General features: G+C 35.5%; 1 protein-coding gene across 14 annotated transcripts in view; it reads left to right on the top strand.

Annotated features, from left to right (window-relative positions):
- mmd (mind-meld) overlaps window positions 1–15,676 on the top strand; it is a 486,484-nt gene that overhangs the window by 266,230 nt on the left and 204,578 nt on the right. For 13 of the 14 annotated variants that reach the window (XM_053770023.2, XM_053770013.2, XM_053770019.2 and 10 more), the window contains one exon: window positions 1,823–1,873. The exons of the other annotated variant lie outside the window; for it this stretch is intronic. In XM_053770023.2, coding sequence (XP_053625998.1) covers window positions 1,823–1,873 — 51 coding nt within the window. The remainder of the gene's footprint in view (window positions 1–1,822; window positions 1,874–15,676) is intronic. 14 annotated transcript variants of the gene reach the window in all.

The following is a 15,676-nucleotide window of genomic DNA, read 5'->3' as shown; positions in this document are numbered from 1 at the left end:
TGCAATAACATTAAGGCCCATTTGGGCGAGCCCTATTTGGGGCAAGCCCAAAACGATCAACAGTTCGCACTATTAAACTGAAATGGTGGACCCAGTGCCCACTGATTGATTATTTGCAATGAATGGGCCATTGAGGGGCTTTAGATTGTAAATAATGTTTTTTTATTCCTTGTGTGGTCCCCGCCCTGGACCGCTCGATATTCCCCCGTGAATGTCGTTCAATGCTCACCACGTGGCTAAGTAACATGATCGACAAAGACAGACTCTATACCGAGATAACTCGCAGTAGACTTCCTCTGACGCAAATATACGAGAAGACCCGTGTCCAAATAAAATGGAAAAAGGATATCGTTCAATGCTTCTAGATCTTATTTTGTGAAAGATTAGCATATATTTCATGCTCTACAAAAGATCATAAATTTTGCTAAGTGCCCAGTACTTAAATCTCTTCCTTTTACAACGAAAGCTATTCTTTATATAAAAGTCTTGCCTTATTATGTCGTAAAACATAACATAACAGTGGCATGATTATGGACTGCGATATTTTGTACAATGTAGTTAAACGAGTATATATCTTGCAACAATTTTGTATGGTTTCATGTCTAAGAATGAGATTTTGATCGTGAGTTTTGAAGATATTAAAAATTCAAAAATTATTAATTTCATTGCGGGATTTCAATTAATGTGGCTTAAAAATATTAAATAACTGCGCCTGCGCCTTGCTGGGCTTCGCTTCCGTGGGAATTTTGGGATAAAAAGAACCCTATGTATTATTCCAGGTTATATTCTACCCCTCGGGGGTTCGCTCCCGTGGGAATTTCTGGATAAAAAGTAGACTATGTATTATTCCAGGTTATATTCTATACCCGTGTACCAAATATCAAAGCAATCGGTCCTGTAGATTTTGCGTGAAAGAGTAACAAACATACATACATACACACATCAAAAACTTTCATATATGGTAATTACCATCAAGTCAAATCAGATAGATACTTTTTTATGGTAATTTATAATAATCGAAACGACGGAGCGCGACTTAGCAATGGGACATGGCTCTGGCAACACCCTTTATGCGTGGGAGGTCAAAAAATAGCGGCCAAGAAATAATTACCACGGTGAGTTCTCAAATTTTACAATGGCTTGTTACAGCAATGACGTTTTTTATTCCCATTGTTATTATAATTACCTCGTTAGCGAGACAAAGGTGCTGGAAATATACGGTTACAGTCTGCGAGGGTGAAATGAGTTATTTTCTACCCGACTGCCGAAAAAAGCGTTCTAGAACTTTTATTAAGTTGGTGGTAAACTCTACTCAGCTTGATTCTTAGCTGCTTGCACGATTGCAGGTCAGATAGTAGTGAAACAATACAACAATCTGAAATTACTCATGTGTTGATAAATTACATTACTTTAACCACTGTAATCCATAACTTTCCTGTTTACAGGGAGTAAAAAGTCCCGATCCAATACAAATTAAAATTACGAATTCAAAGCATGTTGGTTCTTTACCTCCTAATGTAGGTTTGGGTGTGGGTTAATTGACGCCACCAATTTTGTCGAAATTTCGCATACATTAATGAATACAGAAAATTATGTAGGCTAATTTTCATCTCTAAAAAGTACTATTCCTTTGGGAAATTGATACGGGCGTAGCCGCGGGCATAAGTTACACATAAATATGAACATTTCTGCATAACACACGAGCGAACATTCAATTACACTTGCTATAATTATACATTTCGTCAAACTATTCTCTGTCTGTTTAATAACAGCTTGTCCCGTAATGAGAACTCCTTTGAGCGTGTGTGTCTGTTTGTTACAGAAGCTGATTACACGCTGGATGATTCATTTTGGAATGAGGAGAGCCCAGTCGGTGAGTCAAAGTTTGTTTTGATGTAAAAAGAAAGGGTACATTTCATTTAGATAGAATGAATATACGATAGAGAGAAAAGAAAGAACAATTTGTAACAAATATAGCACCAATTCAGTTCAGAAACAATATTATGTCAAATGAGCTATAACAAATGAACGTATAATTCCCCCTACAAAGTTTCCCATAAACGTGATACCGTACCAGGGGTTAGGGGGGGAAGGGGTTGACACGTGACATGGCTTTGTCACGCTTGGGTTTTAAATATTGTGTAGTACAGTTTAATATAAAATAAGTAATAGATACAAAATATTCGGTATTTCTTCGAAGTAGTGTTCGTTTCGAAATGTTAGTAGTTTATTGCTAATATGAGGCATACATTAAGTATCATCATCATTCCAGCCTCTTTGTGCCCACAGCTGAGCACAGGTCTCTCTCCGCGTACGCCAGCCTCCTCTGTCCTGTGCCTCTCTCATCCACGTACAACCTGCTACTTTTATTTTATACTTTTATTTATTGGGACGATATTTAGTATTATTATACTTAATGTAAAATTTGAAAAAAAAACACGTCTTCTTCTTCATATCAATTGAAAAGCGTAGACTATTAAGAAACTATAGCGGTTTTAAGTAGTAGCAGAACATTAATAGGTATTTCTAAAACAGACAATTGAAAAGAAGTGCCATCCAATAACAATAAAATTTATATAACTTCACCAATGAACGAACCACAAACAACATAAGAACAGCATTCGACCAGAAAACCGGACAAAACTAGACAGTTACCAGTGCAAACTGCCCCAAACTAGTTCAAAATCAAAACTGCGTGCGTTTGATGTGGGAACGTGGAGTTCACTAAGTTCGGATATTTCTATTGCTAATGGATGTGTGGATATTAGGATGGTTGTTACACGTTTATTGTCCCGGTAATTTACTTGAACAAACTTGAAAAAACTGCAATCCACGGTTACGCTGGTAGATCAACAGCCTTTAGGTAATTATATATATTTTAATTTCCTAATGTAACCCACGACCGGGTTAGGATTTCGGGTCAGGATCGTAATAATTCGAATAAAATCTGACACCAGTGTTAGCACACACACACACACACACTCGAAAAGATGAAGTGACGAAATTCTCGCGTTGACATTTTGCGCCAGTGACGTTCTCCGTGAAGACTTTACAATTCACTCGAACCCATTAATATTCCAAGCCAGTCTTAATTCCTTCGACAGCAACCTCCAAGTCACAAGTTAACAAAATTGCACGATATTCAATAGCGGCGTGTAATAAGTCGTATGCTCCTTGAATATAAATCGGTACGCTTAACGTTAACGCAGACGTTACTGGCAAACGTGACGTTATACGTTACGTGAACGACACTCTTTGCATACGATGTGTTTATTGGGCTTTGTTTTATGTGAGTGATTCCGACTTCCGAGTTTTATGGTGAACGGGTTACGATGTCGTATTAGTCCAATAAAGTTATTAAAGCCTTCTTTACGACTGGAGTTTAAATCATTAGCGTTCTTAGTCACGTGATGTGTCGCGTGAGTCTTGAATGTTATAAAGACAAAGATTATTTATTTGCAAAAACAGGAGTTTTTTACGATGTGGTCTTAAAAGAAACACTTAATCCTACATGTTTCACTGTCCACGGGAATGCAAATTTAAATGAGCATGCTATCATCCCACAAAAACAAAATCAAATAAATAAAAGTAATTAAATTAACTAAATTTTTATCTAAATCTATCATTTAAAGAATTGTTCAAATTATAAAAACATTTATCAATTAGCAAGGACCTGAGGTGCTTTTTAAATAAATTTAAATTCTGATCTTTAATTTGTTGTGGAATTTTGTTATAAATTTTAGGTGCCATACATACAATACTTTTACCGAGTAATGGAGTTTTGGAAGGGTGTAAACATAGTCTATAATTATCCCGATGATTTCTTTGTGTTAAGAAATCGTCACAAAGGCGTGGCAAAAATGAGCATTACATTTAACAAATATTGTAACCTCAAGTATGTAAAGCGAAGGATGTGTTAGAATTTTATGTTGTTTAAAAAGCGGCTGAAGGCTGACGGCTTATAATTATTGTTATATTATAGAAGGTTGTGTCTAAGGGAGTATTTACATTACAACGTGGCAAATATGGCGTGCTGTCCTTTGATTTTAGTTCCCAATATTCAAGCCTGGATGGTACACGATGAACGCGGCTTAATTTTAAGTGTCAGTAGACACTTAAAAATGAAATATTTGTAATATTTCAAAAAAAGTAGACGAAGAAGAAGTTTTAGCATACTTCTACACTACTCTAACCTGACACCTGGTCCTCACATTGATAAGACGAGAGCTGACAGCGCGGAGTCCGCTAATTTTTTGTCAATATAAATTATGTTCACAGCTGATGTTTTAAAGCTCACTTTTCAATGAACGTCATTTTGCCGGTTGAGAGCGGCGCGTTAATAGTATTCTGTGATATTTATTGACAGAATTACTTTTAGAAAAGGTATAATAAAAAACTTACCTAATTTCCAGGACTCGTTGAAAACACATATTTTTTTAAAAATAATTATTTAAGTCCCCACTGCTGGTCAAAAGAGTAATTAAAAGTTAAAAAATAATTAAAAGCGCTTAAGGTCTTCTAGTATTCATTAAATAAATATTTGTTTGAGATAAACAAAACATTTATAAAGTTCTTTTTGCAGACTGTACATGAACTCCCAAGTCTACGAACTTTCTTAATCACTAAGTCCCCTTATCTACAAAAGTACGAGTCTTGAATATAAATTCTAATCTAAACTTTATTACGAGAGCAATACGGGCTTGATTTTTGAATTACCATCTCAATAGGTGAGCGTTTGAAATCAATAAACTTGTTGGTGATTTAGTTTCTACGGCGTAGCGGCTACAGCGTATCGGCTACGACGTCGCTGTTACGATTTGTGAGCTACGCCACTACGTCTCCATTTTAAAGATAAATGTTCAGAATTGGCGCATATTGGAGGCGGTAAGGATTATATGTTTGGGTCATAAATCTGTTTATATATGACCCTGGGAATATGCTTAAGCTTTCGAAAGCTCCCGTTTGCTTTACGACTTCGAAGTCTAAGGGTACAAACAAGGTCTAGGATTTTGCTGTATGTTGGTAGAAAATTTAGTTCCAGTTAGAGTTTTTATATTATATCCTATATTTTATGTTAGTGTTGTTTCACATAATATAAGTCACAATCTTATGCATTATTTTTTTTATTTATATAATATAGATTCAAACAATTAAACAAGATATGATTTTTTGTCGTGTAAGGGATGAGAAAGACAATATTTACCGTGTACAATGGCTAAAGAGCGTAGTCCACAACGGCGTCGGCAACGCGCATGTTTCTCTAGTGTTGCAAGCATCTATTGGCTGACATGAGCACTTTCCATGAAATTATTTAAAAAATCTGAGTTACGGAATCATAAAATGACTATTTCTAAAGTGAACGAACAAAAAATTATGTAAAAAAGATTGTAACTCTTTATGAACATGAGGTTATAAAAATTGCCACTACCGCGAGGCTGCAACAAGTTTTCCCGCAGGACGTTCCGAAGTCTATTTACTTAAAAACTCCGCCATTTTGTATGAGTTCGCGGTGGTTGGCGAGTTTGACTTTTAGATTGCGGCGAAAGTTGAAATTATAGCCGTTATTCGGACCTCCTGTAATTAATTTGTATTTTGTACTTTTCTGTACTTTCTGCCACGTATTAAGAGAATTTAATGGCGCTTTCAGATTGTTTGGAAGTTGGATTCGTTCTTTTTTGGGAGCTCAATGTTTTTGAGCATTACATTTTGAGAATGAAGTAAATAATTACGAAATTCAAATGAATTTTATGACATCTAATGAATGACTTTCAACTTCGAATAATTGTTAAAAAATATTTTCAAAGGGTTTCTCTGTTTTACACTAGTTTAATAATTATGACAGATATAGAAAAGGCTTAAGCACAATATTAATTGCGGCGAAAAATTATTATTGTCATTTTCGAACCTATTTCGAGTTTACTAAAACTCGAAACTAGAAATCGGACGAATCGAATAGTTTCGATATGGAAACTACTAAGTTTCGATAGTATTTGTTATTTATTTGAGTAAACTGGCAATAGGCTTTCCGATACTGAAAGAATAATGCTATACCAAAAAGCAGACAATCAATATAATACACTATGGCTAATAGTTCTCGTATAAAAGCCAGTACAAAAGTAACCAGATATGGCTGTAGCCCGACCACCCTCTACTGAGCATACTTCATAATAAAAGCATCATCTTAAACAATACTTAGATCTTGCTTAATACCTCTCGTGTGTAAAGTTGCAAGTTAGAATGTTACCTCTAAAAGCTTTCCTAAATATGTCGTAATATTTTATATTCAAAATCTGCAAAGTTTGAGCGCAGTAAACGCTGGCGGTCGTAAAAGTGAAACGCTAAGATTGGACCATACCCGTAGCAGAATGTATGAATTATTGAGGTGTGGCGCCATTGATGGCGGTGTAAAAACGTCATGATGTGTTAAAGATTTGTACAGATAAACATGTGTTGAGGTTGGGTGCAGATGGTGGCAAGACTAAATTAAATTCAGTTGCACTGATTATTATTGCAATTTTTATGGTACACAATTAAAACTTTTTATTTTTTCATTTCAATTACAAAAGTTAGAATGTGTGTGATTAAAGAAAATTTGTGGCTCAAAATCTACGTGACTGCAATTATTGTAATTCTAACTAATATTATAAATGCGAAAGTTTTTTTTGTTATACACCTATCTTTGTTACTTCTTCATTCTCTATATGTTCAATCGATCTACCTAGAATTTTGAGTTCGTATAGTTTAGAATACGAAGGACACGGTGCATAATCTTTTCATCTCGATTATTGAGACTAAAACGGGTATAGGAGCGGGCAATAGCTGTAATAATCATCCTTATCCTTTTTTTCATTTTTTATTAGCTATAACATGTCCCACTGCTGGGCAAAAGCCTCCCCTCTCTCTTTCTTTCTTTGGCCTTCTCCAACCAATGTCTGTCGAATGCCCTTAGCTCATCCGACCATCTAGTTCTTATCCTTACATATTATAAAACAAAGTCCTGTGCACGTATTCATCGCGAACAGACAGACAGACTGTCTGCCTGTTCGCGATAAACTCAAAAACTACTGCACGGATTTTCATACGGTTTCACCAATAGATAGTGTGGTTCCTGAGGAAGGTTTAGGTGTATAATTTATTATGTTTTTACCCGAGCGAAGCCGGGACGGGCCACCAGGAATATATAACAGCACAGAATGAATGCGCGAATCGCAAGCCTAAAATGATACAGCTTTTATCTTATAAACTCGCTGTAAGAGGCACCACACCTCACCAAACCCCGAAGCGTCGCACAGATGACGCGTGCATAATGCATAGGGCTGCATTTAGCGATAGCGCCCGCTACATGTCGGCGGTGCACTATTGTCATTCATATGCGGTTAATGTCAGGGGCGAGTGGGATCTTTGGGGCGCATATTAATAATATATTGAATTTTCAATGTGATTTACGGAGCTAGAAATGTATTTGAAGGTAAAAATAATGCTTCTACGATTATTAAAAAAACAAAAACAGATACAAACTGTATTCTCTAAACCGTAGAACTAAATTTAACTAACGGAAACTTGTTTAAACTCTATTTAAACTGGAGATTGAGGTTTTCGCGACACGCCTTCACTTTTACGTGTTAAATGTTTTAACTTGTTTTAACTTGAACTACATGCTGCGGTTAAGTTAGGGTCTTCCATAGAAGCTTATTATAGTCCAAGAGGCAGAGTCACCCATAGAGAGCGAAAAAATTTCGTTCCTTTTTTCACTGACTGACGGGCGTTGTTCTAAACAATGGTTGACTGACCATTTTATTTATTAATAATATAGTCAGTAGTACTTGCTAAAAAAGTTTCACGCGTAATAAACGAATTGCACGTTCATAACTCTCGCTACGTACGTTGGCGCTGACTGACCAGCTATGTTCCTTATTATTATTATGTATTGTTTGTTATGTATATTATTTATATATATAAAAAAGAAAGTTTATAAAGTTTCAGCCTTAATAAATTGATTTTAGTATGTCGGTGGTTACGACATGTTTGAACGCGCACCTGAGACACCTGTTCTGATGGGCGCTTGACTGACCAGGTCATTTTACTGTAAATTATAATTACAATCACCTGAAAAAAAACCAGGCTTAATAAATTCAGAGACTTTTTTGGGCTCTGCCTCTCCGTCTATTACGAGCTTTTATTAAAATTGTCTATGTCGCTATATCCCTATGTCTCGGATGGAATCTTGCAACATGTTTGAAGCAGATATATATATATGTAAATTACAATAAAAATAACTACGTTACCACTTCATTATCAACAGCATCTGCCCTTCGTGACCCACTGCTTGTGCAGGCCTCCATCTAAGCCAACCATATATGTCCAGGGCCATCCTTTCCATCGTCAACCAATCTATCATATTCATTTCTCATTGGTTCATTTTCGTAATTATATTCTGTATTATTTTCTTTATTGGCCATAGCTTTTGAGCTATGCTCGAATTTAGGGCTAGTATAAGTACATTATAATTCTTTTTTTGTTTTGGATTTGTAGTGGATAGCTTGCTCCTCTTTTTATTTAATTATATTTGCATACCTATATTCGGTAAAACGTGTAGGTTTAATTCATTTTGACTATTTGTACTCATGTTTTTGGCAAATAAATGTTTTCTTTCTTTCTTTCTTTCTTTCTTTCTATGGCCAATAAGTCCCTAACCGTAATCATGGTAAAAAAATCAGTTTACAACTCAATACAAGTTACGATTCTGGCATACTCCAAAATTAATACATGTAACAGTAAAAAGATAAGAGATGTTGTTTATACCTTTTTTGTTAATTTGATTAATAGATCCGTAAAGAAAACCAAACATATTTTTCTCATTATTGTAAGTGCTCTGCCTGTCTCTAATCTTTTCTTGTTCGGTTGCATTATTATAAATCCTCTATAGTACTATAATTTATGCCAAAAGATAACCAAACAAACCCACATGATTTATCACCAAGCATCATTATTAATTACACTGAAAAAACACTTTGTTTTAGAAATTGTTATACGATGAATCGCGTCTTCCATAATGGGATTTTTCGCTGATAGCACACAAAAGCTATTGTGTAAAGGCGAACAGGAGTTTGTGTCGGTATTTTATTATGTTTTGTGATGTGTTATATGTAGTTGTCGCTTTAAGTTTGAACGTTAACGACACTTTTGAAACACAACGTTTAATTATTTTGAAGAGATTCATCGCTTATCGCGATCTTCAGATTGTGACGCTGCGAAACCAAAAAAATTCGCGAAATGAAATTCGGCTGTTGATATACGATCATCCGTCCACCTGATAACAAATCAAGTTAAAGTTATATCCAGATTAACCCAACTGATACTTTTGAACTTGAGAGATTTACCCGAGTAAACCTAGATCAAACCGCTCTTCGGGGTTAAGCCGTAACATACACAACATAGCAGCGTAAATAAAAAAAAAAATTAGGAACAAGGTATGTGTTCTTTTCGATATTTCCTCCAGTAGCGTAAGAAAAATGGGATAAATGTGAATGTCTCTTGCATTGACGAACTGAACAAAACAATACGACACCTTGTATTTCGTAACTACATTCCGATTTTAAAATATTGTTGTCATCATTCATCATCACGTTTAAATGACCACGACCCTCAGCCATGAAGAATACGACTATGAAGAAGAAAACAGTCGTATTCCTCATGGCTTTACGCGGAATGAAACACACATGACTGTCTAGGCACTATTAATAGAGCTGTTTGCCATTGCCTTCTCCATTTCACAAGTTGGTAATCAATCAAAGGGCAGGTTCTCACGATGTTTTCCTTCACCGGAAGCAAGTGGTGGTCGATGAAAACTACTATACATGAGTCAGATTGGTGTACAAACTCATGTCGCACGAGTAGGATTCGAACCATGTACCTTTCGATCCACAAGTGAGCGTTCTTAACCATTACGCCACCACCGCTTAAAATTTTTTAAGTAAGTCTTTAAATATCACTGACCATTTTCAAACCATAACAGACCAAATTATGTTAATATACTTCTAACAACCGAAATCCTAGTACAACGAGAATTTTGTATAAATTAACCAGCTGTTCTCAAACTTTCGACGTAACGCCATAGTTTTACAGCTTCTACCAACACCTGGATTTTAGAGCTGCAGCTTTAATGAATATTTATATTAGACGAGCTGGCTTTTTGGTGTATTAAAAGCTGGTTTATTAGTTGTTCTCGCGTTATAGTATTATAAGTGAATGTGTAATTTTATATTAGTCTTGCACTAGTGATGTATGAAGTGGTGGTTGTGTAATGGTTAAGACGCCCGCCTGTGGATCGAAAGGTCCCAGGTTCGAATCCTACTCGTGCCACATGAGTTTGTACACCAATCTGACTCATGTATAGTAGTTTTCATCGGCCACCACTTGCTACCGGTGAAGGAAAACATCGTGAGGAAACCTGCACACCGGTTGATTCTTATTAACTTGTATGTGAAATGGAGAAGGCAATGGCAAACCACTCCATTAATAATGCCAAGAAAGTTGTTGTGTGTGTTTCATTCCATTGTTATGAAGAAGAAGTGATGTATCGCGTGCTTGAACGTTATTATATAATTCATTGATTCAACATTTTGGAATATCTTTCTTGTCGATGGAGTTTTTTCCTTCTTTCTATCTTGAGCAATCGGTTTTACCATGGTTTGACCAATTTTCTTATTATTTTTTTAGAATATTTAACACGATTTTTTGATTTACGAAATAATCGCAATTGAAAGAGTTCAATTCAATGCATCAGTCAAACGATTTTTCCCATCGTAAATTTGCATAAAACCTTCGAATTAAGAAAATTAAGAAAATTTATGATTTGAGCTTCGATTGCGTGAGAATCGGTCCACACCAATACGACACCAATCTTGCTATCTCCTTTATTTGGTCCATATACGCTATTGTTGTTTGTTTTTCTCTTTTCACTTTTAATTTGCCTATAAGAGGTTTTTAATTCAATTATCATAGCGTACAAGGTAAAGTCTTGTATTATACTAATATAGTATTTATTTCCTATACATTTCTAGTGTTACAAAAGATCTGCAAAGTCATACTATAGTTTGTTTTTCATACAACATTCACTTCAAAGAAGAAGCGACGTAACAAACTTCACCGCAGCATTTTCTCTACAGACGTGAATTCACAAATGTGGATTTTATACAACATTTGATAGGTTCTTGAAGGACCTCAGGTATATAGCCACATTTGTATCAAAATTCATAAAAAATATCAACGAATTTAGGCCACAGAGTAGCCACCGTAGATCAATTTATATATATATTTATTTTATCTATGGTAGCCACACATCAGTCAAGACTGGGCATATCAATTCTGATCAAATTTAGAACATTAATCCATACTAATGTTATAAAACATTTGTTTTTTTTTTGTTTGTTTGTAATTGATAAAGTCGAAAACTACTAGGCCGCTTTCAATGAAGTTTGGCACAAAGATAGGCAAAACCTTCAGGAGCGACATAGGCTACTTTTTTATTATGGTTTCACTCGAGCGAAGACGGGGCGAGCCGCTAATAGCTAATGACTCGAAGTCGAAAATTCGCATGGGAAAACAGTGTTAAATATGTATAGAATAAGAAATTTTCGACATCATCTTCAACAGAGACGCAACGAACACCACACACAAAAGTGTAATCACAATTAATTACACTACATAGTGTATTATTTGTTGCCTCTTCTGCTTTAATTAAGCTATTCATCACTGGGACCGTCAGGACAAAACCCATTGTAAGTTTCAAGATCCGCTACCACTTTAACCAGACCCACTTCACCCCGCAAAAAACCTTGAGAAGCACACGACTGAAGGGTGCTAATGCATTTTCAGAGAGGTCGTAAAACAGTGGTTGTGGTTACGTAGAATTTCTAGAGTTTTCTTGATATATGAATTTTTGGTCTTATGCAACGCCTGGTGTTGATTGAAGTTGTATTAAGGAAAGGTTATTAAGTTATATTAACTTAGTTAACATAAGATCTTTCTTTTTTATTGAGTGTGTGAAGCGAAGCGGTGGTGGCCCAATGGTTAAGACCTTCCGCCTGTGATCGAAAGGTCCCAGGTTCGAATCGTACTCATGCCACATGAGTTTGTATTCCAATCTAACTCATGTAGTTTTCATAGACCACCACTTACTTTCGGTGAAGGAAAACATCGTGAGGAAATCTGCGCGCACTGGCGGACAGATTCGGTTCACTTGTATGCAACTACCTGCCACTAGATGGCGGTAGGTAGTCGTAAAAAGTCGTGTCAGATGCTTTTAGGCGACTTGAATAATATCTGAGAACAGTTTTAGCATACACTGGATATGATGATTATTGGGTGTGTTTGAGAGAGATGGAGTAATTTATGGGTTGATTGTTTTTTGCTGTATATGGGTTATTTATGGTTTTATTGGAACATAAGTTCCAACCACCCAAGAGCTTTATAGACCTCGATCATATGAAAAATAAATACATGCGTATACACATACAAAATTTACTTTTTATTCTAGTAGTCTTAACTTACCCACCACAAAAATATATTGGTCTGTAATACCCTAGCGGTCTCCGTGAAATCATTCAGAACTAGTATTTGACGATTGCTAATCGGATCTTGGTTGCCTGACGTCGCGATTATGAAGTTGTTTGATCCATTTCGATGTGAAAGGTCAAACATTTATACTTTCAAGTATATTAGATGAACATAATTTTTCCGCTAACGTATCTATACGCGATGGCTGACCCATGCGTCAACTCGTGAACGGGTGCCGAGAGGGAACGGGTCATCTCGTTTCTCGTATATTTTATGTAAGTTAATTCTGTTTCACATCGATATATATATGTATATTTATAATCAGCACTCGGATCACAATCATAACCTGTTTTGATATACCTTGTGACTATGTATATTATGTACTTTTGTATATTATTAGAATAAACATTGTAAGAAACAATAATGGTAAGCCCTTCTGGCATGATAGGGACCAACACTGTTCAAATGAGTTTCTTTCGGCATTTCTTCTCAGCAGTGGTCGTTCCGAAATGCCAGTAGTTTATAGCTTGTGAGAAATAACTATAAATATAAAAAAATGACGAGAAAAAGTGCCTGTGAAGGTCTAATTTCTGAATAGATGATTTGAATTTGAATTTATATCAATTTTCTGATCAAATCTATCAAAATATACCACAATCAATATCAACCCTCCATGTGATCACTATTTATACCCTGTAATTGGCTAACGAGATGTTTTCCCAGCCATCGGCAGAGAAATCTTGTTATGTTAAGATTTTAAGGGTAAGTTAATTTAGTTAGGATTACGTTGCCAGTTATAACTGGGAAGACAAATAAATATATTACATTGATAACTTAACTGATTTAGTAGAGTCTCGGTTTTATTGTGACGTGGAAAAGTCTGGTGTCTGCGAAAAAATACTTTAAAATTTTAAAGATCCGGCTTCACAAATGAAAAAACAAAATTCTTTCACAAAAATGATTTCACAAATGGCCGCCTCTCGTCTGCTCCTTATTGTCTATCCTCTTAAGTACTTAAGGCTAGTATAAATCCAATACTGAAATAATGTACTTTTTGACAATTTTCTTCGATTTCGCAGTGGTAATTAAGTGGTAACAGTACAGTAATGAGGATGTGTGCATTTGTTTTGATATATCTGTTTGTAAATTATCCATTGCATAATTAAAAAGACAAATAAATAAATAAAATAATTGACGACCTCGGTGGCCCCTGCGGAGGTCCCGGGTTCGAGCCCCGGTCAGGTCATGATGGAAAATGATCTTTTTCTGATTGGCCCGAGACTTGGATGTTTATCTATATATGTATTTGTTATAAAATATAGTATCGTTGAGTTAGTATCCCATAACACAAGTCTCGAACTTACATTGGTGCTAGCTCAATCTGTGTGATTTGTCCTAATATATTTATTTATTAATTTTATACAGTATAAAGGCGGATATCCTTTTTCTAGTTAATTAATAAATTTAAAGGAGTAAAAATATTGAACAACTTAAAAGTAAACGGCAGACTTAAATCGTAACGCGTCGCAGTTTCTCGCTATGTCTTGGGACGCCCGAGAGGATAATGCTGAAAGGCATTCTCTCCCAGAACTTTATCTCCTCTAACGACTAAGATATCAGCGCGTACGCACATATTTACAAATGGTGTCGGTGCCAGCTCCCGCTGTAAGCCGCCGCCTGGATTAGAAACTAATCTCAAACTTTATACTTGACCCGCTTTATCGAGTTTGGCTATTTGATCTTTGCAGTGGCAATTTCTTGATTGATTGTAAATGATTAGAATGTACAGCTGACCGGGAAAACGCTCAGAGATTTTCCTGTTACTTCAGCAGCTGCAGTACGGCGGAGCCCAGCGTTCGCTTTGTATAAATAAATGTACTTCTCTGTGACTGTTTTGTCTTAATGTGTTCCTGATGACCGGAGGTGTGGTGTTCACGTAAAAAATAAACCTGAAAATTTTACAAAATCCGTTACTGATATTATGACTAGATGCCTTGAAGCCAGCCCTCTTTGAGTATGCTGTTGTTATCCAACAAAAGAAGGGGTTTTATATACTTAGGTGCCTCGTACTATATCCACGGGTGGCAATGAAGTGATCCTATTATAATTTTATCACGTATTGAATTAATAATGACTAACAAATTCATTGTGTGTTATTTATTACGAATTAACAATAAACCATTCACGTAAATCAATCAGAGTAATTCCTTCCGAGAATTTTCCCACATCGCGAGCAATTCACAAAAGCGAAAATTTATCATTCACAGTTCATTAGGTATTATTCTCTATTCTGTCGGTTGCATACTGAATACTTTTATATTGTTCTTAACTTGTCGCTTGCTTCAATGCTCACGTGAATTTAATTTTTTCGAAAAAGCTTTTTCTGGTTTGTATTAGTTTGAGGAGGTTTTAGCAATTATATATATAATGCTAGCACGCGTAATTTTTCAAGTGGAACATTTATTTTTCCAGGATGAAAGGGTACTATGTCCTTCTCCATACCTCAAACTTCATGTATGCGAAATTTCAAGAAGATTGGTTGAGTAGATAGAACGTGAATAGGTAACAGTTATATATTTTGATAATTGAAAGAAAAATGTGACACGAGTGTTTGGATCGATTGCCTTCGCTATCCGTTGATACTAAAATCGAATACAAAATACATAGAAACGAAGCTCAAGAGGGGCGAATATTAAACATGAAATTAACTTCGTCAAATATTTATTACCGCCCAAAAAAAGGCAAAGTGAAAATTAAATATTTACTGATATCGATTTTATAAATTAATTTTATGAATGTTAACTTTGAAATAGCTAGGTTGTTATATAATTACATAGATTATATTAAGGGACTAAAGCACGAACATTTTTTATTTATTGCTGCTGACGTTGAAAAAATATTTTCTCAACATACACAGTCCATGATTCGGAACAACTTTTAGTATGGGAGTAACACCGAAATGGCGAAAAAAAATCAGCTGTTATATATAAAGTTAAATACTTAAATTGTGGAAAATGTATGGATCAGCTGATTTTTTATTGAAAAGTTGTACAGTACCATCGACAGAGCATGTAGATAATATAATGACAATGTATAATAAATCACCCTGTATAATTTA

The sequence above is a fragment of the Plodia interpunctella genome, chromosome 3, assembly GCF_027563975.2.
Source record: "Plodia interpunctella isolate USDA-ARS_2022_Savannah chromosome 3, ilPloInte3.2, whole genome shotgun sequence".
Taxonomy (NCBI): domain Eukaryota; kingdom Metazoa; phylum Arthropoda; class Insecta; order Lepidoptera; family Pyralidae; genus Plodia; species Plodia interpunctella.
Note: the sequence above shows the minus strand (reverse complement) of the source record. Positions and strands in the feature narration are given on the sequence as shown.